The following is an 11,198-nucleotide window of genomic DNA, read 5'->3' on the forward strand; positions in this document are numbered from 1 at the left end:
TTTCATACTTGTAAAATTTTAAAAAGATAAAAAATCAATAACTATTTATCAATCATATGTTTAAATTTCAAATTTTTTGTAGTCTAAATTTATGTATTAAAAATAAATTTATTAATCAAATAGTAAATAACATCTAGGATTTACGACTAGTTGAGTAACCTTAGATGTAAAAAAAAAAAATATATATATATATATATATATATATATATATAAGGGGAGTTTGAAGGCTTTCTAGGTTGGAGAGAAACATTTTCCAACATTGTTTGTGTTTCACTATTCTATCAATTACAACTTTTTTTTTTTTCTATTTTAAACTTTAGTGACCTCAGAAGGAAATAAAAAATATATGTTGCAAGTTGTGATTAGTAAAATATAAGATGGAATAAAAAATACATAAGGGTGTGATAAGATTTATGTGTTTCTAATTTGTGATACACCTTATTACTTTTAGGGATTTTGGTGATTAGAAATGCATCAATCATGAATTATGATGAATGAAAAGTTTTATCCTTTAGAAAAAAATGGAAAAACCTCTGAACATGTGCAACGCGCATGTCTAAAAGTTAGTATAACCAAATTTTTAAAAACAAGTGGAATTTTAACCATAGATTTAATTCTATAATTTGAGGATTTTTTAAAGCCAAGGCAGTTTAACCATGGGAAGTACAACTGAAATTTGAGAATATTTTAAAGCAAATGGAATTTTAACGACGGAGGGTATAATTCCAAAATTTTGGAATTATTGAAAGCAAACATAGGGTTTAATTCCAAATTTTAAAAAATCTTAGAAGTTGGGAAGATGTTAACCATGGAGGGTCCCGATGCATGCATGCATACATTCGAGAGGTGGTTTTGATAATAACATTCAATGTATAGACGATCTTGAAATGCTTTTAGAATATAATTATTTTCTTTGTTAATAATTTGATATTTGAGGGAGAGATTTGAACCCTAATGTCACCATTAAAAACACTAAAATGTATTGATGGGAATGACGATGCTGCATCCCTAGACGAAGATAACGCTAGTGACGGAGGAAGCATCCTTGACGAAGTCATCAGGAACAACGAAGAAAGCTATCGTCACTGATGAAGACAGGGAGTCACTCAATGCAGTCAATCAATGACTTGAGCGGTTACGAAATCAACTCAGCAGACCATTGGGAACCTCTTAAAAGTCTCATCATTGGACCAGGGGCATTACTTGAGAAAGCATTAACCATCCCAACGGCTAGCCCCCAAGGTTGCAGGTATAAAGCTCCCACACAGTCAGTAAAAAGGTACGAAATATAAAAACACAGATCCACATCTTGATTTTCGACTATTTTTATCATTCTAACTTTGGCATCGGAGACGTTGTGGCAGACACCACACCGGTGACCATCGTTGAGCATATTCTCTCGCACCACGAAGGATTCCATCCGTTCACCGTTACTGACGATCCTGTGCATCATCAGTTTGGCGCCGTCTGTGGGGACGAGTTTTCAGATTCACATTCGAAAACGTAGTTTCCATCATTTCTCCATATTCAGATGGAATCCAACCCAGATTCAGCAACCTTGGCCCAGCAAGTTCAAGCCCTTGTAGCCACCATTGAGGAACTCACCAGACAGAACCAGGAAATGAAGCTGCGGCTCCAGCAGGTTCAACAAGCTCAACAGGAAGAAAACCGGTCCAAGGGTAACACGGAGGGAGAGGGGGATAGCCAACAGAGGGAAACCCCCCGGAGACCAATTACTCCGGACGAACAGAACTCAGATCTTCTTCGGGAAATGAGGAAAGAGATGGACGAACTAAGGAGCGCTATCAAAGAAAAGACAGACCGGAGCGTAGACAAAATGATAAGGGCTACAGATTCGCCCTTCACTGCAGCGGTACTTGATTGCCCTGTGCCGTCAAAGTTTCGCCTGCCTCAATTAGAGCCCTTCGACGGACTCAAGGACCCTCAGGATCATCTTAATACCTTTAAGACGACTCTGGGTCTCCAGCAGCCACCTGACAAGATATTGTGTCGTTCCTTCCCTACGACTCTCAAAGGAGCTGCAAGAGAGTGGTTTACTAAGTTGCCAAACTCGTCCATAGACAACTTCGATCAGCTGAGTAGTGCTTTCTTGCGCCACTTCATAGGGGGACAACGCCCAAGGAGACCAGTAGATTACTTACTCACCATAAGACAAGGAGAGAAGGAGACTCTGAGGTCATATGTCAAGCGATTCACCCGGGAAACCCTGGAAGTGGACGAAGCTGATGACAAGGTGCAGCTGACGACCTTCAAAGCAGGGTTGAGATCCAGAGACCTTGTGGCCTCTCTTGCAAAAAATCCCCCGAAGACAATGGCTGAGATGCTCCTGAAGGCACAAAATTACATGAACGCGGAAGATACTCTAGCTGCCATAAAAGATACTGAGAGACTAGGGGACAAGTCCAAAGGGGAAGACGACCACAGAGGGCAAAAGAGAGACAGACCAGAACGTCGGAACAATGACGGGAATAGAAGGAGAGACGACAAAAATCCTCGTCAGGTAAAATTTACTCCTTTGGTTATGCTTGTTGACAAGATTTTCACGCAGATCAAGGACGAGCATCATCTCAAATGGCCCAGGCCATTACACTCGTCCCCCAACGTACGTGACAAGAACAAGTATTGCCGGTTCCATAGAGACCACGGCCACAACACAGAAGATTGCAGAGACCTGAAGGAACAAATAGAGGAATTAATACGGAAAGGAAAGTTACAGAAATATGTAAAGAAATGAGAATATAGCAAGTTCAGAGACGACAACAGGACCCAACATGAATCCTTTACTCGGGATGACGACCATCTGTCCCAGCCTCCACGCAAAGTGATCAGGGAGATAAACATGATCACGGGAGGACCATCCTCAGGAGGATCATTCAAATCACTCAAAAAAGCATGCCACAGACAGGTGAACAGCGTCCACACCATGCCTCCGTCCAAGCACCGACGAACACACCAAGACATGTCCTTTAATGAAGGAGACGCCAGGGGAGTAAAGCAGCCTTACAACGATCCCCTGGTCATAGTGCTGAATATAGAAGGGTTCAATACCAGAAGGATCCTTATTGATAACGGGAGCTCAGCGGATATCATCTACCTCCCAGCCTTCCAGCAGCTGAGATTAGATTCAAAAAGGCTCCGCCCTTTTGACTCTCCGCTCGTCAGCTTCAGTGGAGACAGGGTCTACCCCAGGGGAATAGTGACTCTGACGGTGACAGCAAACAACGACGTGGGTGAAGTGAAGGGTGACCAAGTCCTGGCAAGGGAATGCTATCAGGCCGTATTGGCAAGAAAGGAGAACCACACGTGGACGATTGAAGAAAAAGAGGAGGGCGGGATGGAGACCCTGGAAGCAGTGGAGCTGGTAGAAGGAAATGCGGACAAGACGACCAGGATAGGGACGACGCTAAGCCCCGAGATGAGAACGAAACTCATAAAATTCCTTAAGGGGAATCTAGATGTCTTTGCATGGAGTCACGAGGACAAGCCAGGCATATCTCCAGAAGTCATCCAGCACAGGCTGAATGTGGACCCCAGCAGGAAGCCCGTTCAGCAACGACGAAGAACCTTCGCTCCAGAACGAGATCAGGCAGTAGCCGAGGAAGTAACCAAACTCTTGACGGCTGGATTCATACGGGAAGTATATTATCCAGAATGGCTCGCCAACGTCGTCCTGGTAAAGAAAGCAAACGGAAAGTGGAGAATGTGTGTAGACTTCACCGACCTGAACAAAGCATGCCCCAAGGACAGCTTCCCTCTACCAAGGATAGACCAGCTCGTGGACTCCACCGCCGGACACAAGCTACCGACGTTCATGGACGCCTTCTCAAGGTACAACCAGATAAAGATGGCTGAAGAAGACCAGGAGAAGACTGCCTTCATCACAAGCCAAGGACTCTACTGTTATAAGGTAATGCCCTTCGGACTGAAAAATGCTGGAGCTACATATCAGAGAATGGTAAACAGAATGTTCAGCCAACAGATTGGCAGAAACATGGAGGTGTATATAGACGACATGCTCGTCAAGAGTAAGGAAGAGCTCACACATCTGGACGACTTGGAGGAAACTTTTGCAACCCTCAAGAAACACCAGATGAAACTGAATCCAAGCAAATGTGTTTTTGGAGTAGCCTCGGGGAAGTTCTTGGGATTCATGGTGTCCCAAAGAGGGATAGAAGCAAATCCAGAAAAAGTACGAGCAATCATTGACATGGCCTCCCCCAAAACCGTCAAGGATGTTCAAAAACTCACAGGCAGAATAGCAGCTCTAAACAGGTTCGTCTCTAGGGCCACAGACAAATGCCTGCCCTTCTTTAAGACATTGAAGCAGGCCTTTGCTTGGACCGACGAGTGCGAAACAGCCTTCCAAAAGCTAAAGCAATACCTGAGCAGTCCGCCTCTCCTAAGCCCGTCCAAAGAAGGAGAAAACTTATACCTGTACCTGGCGGTGTCAGCCTCGGCAGTAAGTGCAGCTTTGATTAGAGAAGAGGACAAGAAGTAACTCCCAGTTTACTACGTCAGCCAAGCTTTCCAAGGGGCTGAGTCCAGATACCCAAGGATCGAAAAGATTGCGTTTGCACTAATAGTGGCCTCGCGCAAGCTCAGGCAATATTTCCAGTCAAATCCTATTCTCGTAATGACGGACCAGCCAATCAAGAAGTCAATGAGCAAGCCAGAAGCAGCAGGGAGAATGGTCCAGTGGGCGATTGAACTTAGTCAATTTGACATTGAATACCATCCAAGAACAGCAATCAAGGCACAAGCTCTGGCGGACTTCATTGCAGAATTCACGTTCCCTGACGAAGACAGTATTACCGACGAAGCAGATAAACTAATAATACAGACTAATGGTTCGTCAGCCCAAAAGAAGGGGGGAGTAGGGGCCATCATAACCACCCTCGACGGAGAAGTACTGAAATATGGAGTCCAGCTAAAGTTCCCAGCTACCAATAATGAAGCTGAATACGAAGGAATACTGACGGGACTAAGGCTTGGGAAAGCTCTTGGTGCCAAGAATTTGTTGATCCAAAGTGATTCGAAACTAGTAATTGGACAGATCAAGGGAGAATACGAGGCAAAAGAAGAAAGGATGCAGAAGTACCTCAAGTTGGCAAGGCAGTTAGCCCAGGAATTCGATGCAGTGGAGTTCATACAAATTCCGAGAAGTCAGAACATGGGGGCTGACGAAGTGTCAAAACTAGCGTCGTCAAAAGAAGAAGGGACTAGCACGGACCTGGCGATGGAAGTCCAAAAACACCCTAGTATTGAGGAATTTGCGACCTTCACCATCCAGGGCGCCGACACCTGGATGACGCCCATAGTGTCATTCTTCCAGGATGGGCACCTACCTCAAAACTTTGAAGAAGCCAGAAAGATCAAGAAGAGGGTAGCCAGATTCACGATCCTGAATGACGTCCTGTACAAGAGAGGCTTCTCAATGCCCTACTTAAAGTGTGTCGACGAGGAAGAGGCCGAATACATCTTGGAGGAAGTACACAGAGGAGTTTGTGGCGACCATGCTGGCTCCAAATCCCTAGTAAACAAAGTAGTAAAAACAGGATATTTTTGGCCAACCATGCAGGCGGACGCTGCTGAGATCGTCAGGAGGTGTGACAAATGCCAACGATACGGGAATGTGCAGCGGCTTCCAGCGGAGAAAATGACGACCATATCTTCCCCATGGCCATTTGCACAATGGGGAATCGACATGTCTGAGAGAGCCCTTAGGTCCTCTGGGGTAACAACCTCATGAGCCCTGTCCAAGGCCAACCTCTCATCGTCCCATATTGTTGACGAACAAACATCAGCCTTCTTCTTCTCCTTCCCTTTACCAGCCACGCGCTGCCTTTTTGAGCCAAGAGTAACGATCTCCTCTATTGACGTAGTTGGAGAGGCAGTTCTCGTCGTCTCCAGAGCTATGGGAGGAATGGTACTAAGGGGAGTGGGAGCAGGGCCCTTTCCGGTCACGCGCACGACCTTCTTCCCTAGATTGGACAGGGGCTCGTCCTTCTTCGACCTCATCTTCGCGTACATATCCTTGTTAAACTTTGTCATCATCTCTGCAAGAAGAAAACACTTGTCAAAAATGCCTAAGTACACAAGAAGAATCAGCAGTGACGAGGATAATACTTACTCTTTTTTCCTTCAATATCAAGCTGACGAAGAACGTAAGGCGACGGGTCGGGACCGAGGTTGTAAAATGCAAGAGACCGGGGGTCAACCAATTCGTCCCAGCTCTCAATCGTCTCTGCGTACCCGATCGCAGTCTCGATGCGCTCCTTGTAACGGCTCTTAAGCCCAGGTCGTCTCTTAACTAGGCCAAACGAAGAAACAAAGGAGTTAGCAAAACCAGAAGCTCAAAAGTAGCAAAATTAAACGACGGGGAGAAATACTGACGCACCTAAGGTCGGGGTTCCCCACCGACGGAGCAACCTCGGGATATCACCCCAATCACTGCTGGATTGAGTCTCGAAGTCATCCCCAGACACAAAGAAAAAGCGCGACTTCCAATACCTGAATGAAGAGGGCAAGCCCTTGACAATCCTAGTCTTTCTCTCCCAGGGGACTAACTCATAATATCCCCACTCTTTGGATTCTTTCAAGTGGTACAAGTAGGTGAGCTCAGCCATCCTGATCATATCCCCGTTGGAGGCCAACCATATTTGCATACAGTTAATCACGATCCTCCACGAGTTAGGCATGAGCTGCCCGGGGGCAATACCGAAATGAGCTAGAAGTTCCATCAGGATCGGGTGGACGGGGAATCTAAGCCCGCAGGTGAAAGTTGACTCATAAAAACATATTTCACCTGGGAAAAAGTGGCAGGCCCTATCTTCTTCCCTGGGTAGACGAACACGAACCCTAGATGGGAACTGAAACCTATCCTTGAATCTATTTACGGTTTCAGCGTCCAGGCCACAAACCTCCTCGAGGGCGTAAAAAGCCCTAACCACCCGTTGGCTAGAGACGGCTGTATCTCCTTCAGCCGGGTCGTCACTAGAAGACAACCCTGTCTCAAGATCGCTAGATCTAACCTCAGACATTGACCCACTCCTAGCTAAACCCTCGAACCAATTCAGCGATTGACGGAGCAAGGGCAACAAGTCGCCCAAAACCACGCTCAGACAATTACCCTCAAACACAAAATTTTCCAGAAACGGATAAGTGCCCAAAGACCCCCCTAGACGCGCGAAAAGGAAGGAGACCGACAGACAAGCTATCCTAACCTCCAAACTATCAACCATGGAAATGCAGAAATCAAAGGGGCAGAAGAATACGACTCAAACTAAATCCCCAAAAAAGAAGAAAAACAGAAACCAACAACAGAAGAAGAATAAAAGGAAACATAGAATCAGGAATTATGCAAAAAAAAAAAAAAAAAAAAAAAAAAAAGGAAGTAAAAGGAAAGAGACACGCACCTCCAATGGCGGAACGGCGAAAACACGGCGCAAGGTGATTTGGAGAAGAAAGAAAGTCTCAAAAGAACGCTCAGAGTATCACTGAAAAATTTTCTGTCTTTGCTCTCTGAAAAATGAAAGAAAAAATTAAAGAAGAGAAGTTTTAAACTTAGGCCAAAAAGCGATTGAAAAACCAGCGGGAAACCCAAGGGTCATACCATTAATTCCACGGATCGTCACGCGCCACGTGGCCATGATTGCCTGTAGCGCCGCCACTAAGCATTAAAAGCGGAACAGAACCCCAAGAGTCACAAGAGAAGCTTTTCATCTTCTGTGATCATCATGACACGTCACCGACGACCACAGAACCTGGGGGGCAATTGATGGGAATGACGATGCTGCATCCCTAGACGAAGATAACGCTAGTGACGGAGGAAGCATCCTTGACGAAGTCATCAGGAACAACGAAGAAAGCTATCGTCACTGACGAAGATAGGGAGTCACTCAATGCAGTCAATCAATGACTTGAGCGGTTACGAAATCAACTCAGCAGACCGTTGGGAACCTCTTAAAAGTCTCATCATTGGACCAGGGGCGTTACTTGAGAAAGCATTAACCATCCCAACGGCTAGCCCCCAAGGTTGCAGGTATAAAGCTCCCACACAGTCAGTAAAAAGGTACGAAATATAAAAACACAGATCCACATCTTGATTTTCGACTATTTTTATCATTCTAACTTTGGCATCGGAGACGTTGTGGCAGGCACCACACCGGTGACCATCGTTGAGCATATTCTCTCGCACCACGAAGGATTCCATCCGCTCACCGTTACTGACGATCCTGTGCATCATCATCAACTAATTGAGTTAAAATGTCATTGATAGAATATGAAAATTTGTTTATGACAAATATAGTGAGTTATTGATTTAAAATTGAGACTCTTTGTACAAAAAATAGATGACATCAATGTATTTAATTATTTTTATTTACTTAGTATCTGCACCCACCGAAGAAAAATCTTGACTCTCACAGTTAACCTTCAATAATATTGATCATGTGGGAGATCACACTCAAAAAAATAGCTACAACTAAACCTCTATAAAAGAAAGGAATACCATTTGGTTTAGGGGCTGCCTCTCTCTCTCGGATTATCTCTAACTTTTTCAGGGACCCTCTCAATTGAGGACATACTACCAAGGACCCTCTCTTTACTTGTCCAACTCTTTCTCTAATCTTAGTCTTCTCATGCTTTTCATTTGGCACCTAACTTCAGCATAGCCTCCTTAAATCACTAAATTTATTGTAGGAATGTCAATCGAACTAGATTATTTGGACTCACTATAAATCATAATATTTTGATTAATGTTTTAAGAACATACAGACCACAATGACTCTTTTTTCTTTTTCTTTTTTCATTGAATTTGCTAATTAAAATGAAGTGGGAGAAAACCATCCGAAGATGTAGCAAATTGGGCCAAAGGTTTCAGTTAGGAATATATTTATTTTTGAATGGATAAGGAAAGAATATATTTATTTTTTAATGGATTAGGAAAAAATATTTTTATGGAAAACTGTTTCTAAGGATGTATTAGTATCAAATAAAGAAGAGCAAGAAGATGAAGCTGTACACGCAGGAAACAGGGGCGAGCAAGAAGAAGAAGTGGACAGAACGGCAAGTAGTTTAGCTTAATGAAAACGACTTGTAGTGTAGCCTCTTTGTATATACTTACTTAGTGTTCACATGTGACACACGTGTTAAAGTTAGTTTTGTGTTAGTTTTTCTGTTAGCATCTTTTCTGCTAGTTAGTTGCTTGCTCAGGCTTGTATATATAGATTAGCTTCTCTGTGATTCTAATTATTTAATTAGAAATCATTTTCCCAAATCTAGTTTTCACAATTAGTGCTCTCCAGCATAGAAAGTTAAATATAGTAGTGAAGATTATTTTGAATAAAGTTTTTGTCACGATATTTAGGTAGAAAGTGTTGACAACTTGATTCCTTGTGTCCACTACCCTGACTTTTAATACATATTATTGAGCCATCATGACAATTTGTTTCATTCTAGCCCTCCACCTAACCTCTCTTTCTTTACTAAACACTTGCTTTAGCCTCTTCTAATTTTATCTTAAGTTAGCACTTGAATTATTCTTCTACTTTTGGTGGGCCTTTTCATTGGTAGTGGCACGTCTCGAAGAAATAGTGAATGATCCTTGGATCTGGGCTCGTCATGAGGAGTCCAAGTAGAAACTATCGCCAATTGGACTGTTCCTTAGCTTGCAATTGGATCTGGGCTCGTCATCGGGTCTACACATGCACAAAAAAAAGAGGTGAACAAAGGATTCTAGCAGGGCCTAGATTTATTCATCCAGTTTCATATGGACTCAGCATCAATGTCACTACTACGCACTACCCAATAGGACTAGTTAACATCGTAGATCTATTAAATGCATTAATTGAAGTACTGTGAAATAGACTCAAAGAATTTTACTTTGTTCAATTTTTATTTAAAAAAAAAAAATGGTAAAATATTATTTTGGTCCCTAAATTTTATCAAAAATTTGTTTTTCATCCCAAAACTTTAAGAAGTTCATTTTTCGTCCCTAAACTATTGAAAAATTCATATTTCTTCTCTAAACTATTAAAAATGATTTATTTATGTCTTTAAACTTTCTTAAAATTTGGTTTTTCATTCCTAAACTATTGAAAAGTTCTTTTTTCATCATTATTTTTGTTTCTATACTATTCAAAAAACTATTTACAAAATTTAGGGATGAAAAAAAAAACTTTTTAAAGTTTAGGGACGGAAAAATTTTTTTTAGTAAAATTTAGGAACCAAAATAGTATTTGTAAGGACACGATTCGTGGCGGACCGTAACAGTGTCGGGTTCGCACGTGAAAAGGCCCTAACAATATCATTTGTAGAGCGTGGGTTTGGAAGGCTAGGCCTTGATCGACAGGCGGTGGGTTTTTCGTGGTGTTCATACAAGGTTAAGTTTTCCTTCACCCCTGGAGTCTTTCTCCTGGAGGTGGGCTGGGAGGCTCTGGTTTTTGGCCATTTTTCCCAGCCTCTCCTTTAGGTTACTGATTTTTCCTTTTATACTCGCCTGTGTTCATTGTCCTTCGTCCACGTATAGGGTCAACATTTCCAAGGCTGATATTTGTCCCATCAGCCCATATTCAAAGTTGTTGGGGGTGATTGTAAAAGCCAAAGAATGCGGCTCTGTCAGGTTCAGAGCATTAAATGGCAGTAACAGCAGCTTTCCCTGGATATTTTAGATCTTTCTTCCAAGTTTCAGTCCTATACCGTTTTTACCCTTCTTTCTAGGGGTACTTTGGGTCTGCCGAGGACTGAACTGCCCTCGGCAGTATCCAAAGGCTATCTTGTTGAGTTTGGGCCATAGCCCTCCTCGGTTTGGGCCTTTGGATTCTCCCCGGGTAAATGATCCTAGCCCATAAATCATTTGGGCCCCACAATAGCCCCTTAAAACCCGGCTGTCCAACCTCTTGGTTGGAAAGGGGGATTTTGGTGATGTCGAACCTCTTCTTACGGCCCAATCAATTCGGCCTATTAATAATGCTGGCGGCTCTTCATCTGCCCAAGAAATGCACCGGTCTACGAGACAGTTTTTTGATTTCGCGCTTGATGCGTTCTTACCGTTTGGGTATCCAAAACGCGCTTTTAATGGCCACTATTTACGAGACTACTTTAATTCGGCGGTTTGTTTTGATGGGGTGGAGAAACGGAACCGGCATGTTTGTGTTTGCAGATTCCTTTGGAGATCT

General features: G+C 43.2%; 2 protein-coding genes across 2 annotated transcripts; both read left to right on the forward strand.

The window, feature by feature from the left end:
* Positions 1 to 1,531: 1,531 nt before the first annotated feature.
* LOC115956811 lies at positions 1,532 to 2,755 on the forward strand. Its single transcript, XM_031075097.1, has one exon. It carries the CDS (start codon positions 1,532 to 1,534, stop codon positions 2,753 to 2,755), a length of 1,224 nt encoding a protein of 407 aa, XP_030930957.1.
* Positions 2,756 to 4,654: 1,899 nt separating this feature from the next.
* On the forward strand, positions 4,655 to 5,770 carry LOC115956812. Its single transcript, XM_031075098.1, has one exon. It carries the CDS (start codon positions 4,655 to 4,657, stop codon positions 5,768 to 5,770), a length of 1,116 nt encoding a protein of 371 aa, XP_030930958.1.
* Positions 5,771 to 11,198: the final 5,428 nt, after the last annotated feature.

Source organism: Quercus lobata, chromosome 8, assembly GCF_001633185.2.
Source record: "Quercus lobata isolate SW786 chromosome 8, ValleyOak3.0 Primary Assembly, whole genome shotgun sequence".
NCBI lineage: Eukaryota > Viridiplantae > Streptophyta > Magnoliopsida > Fagales > Fagaceae > Quercus > Quercus lobata.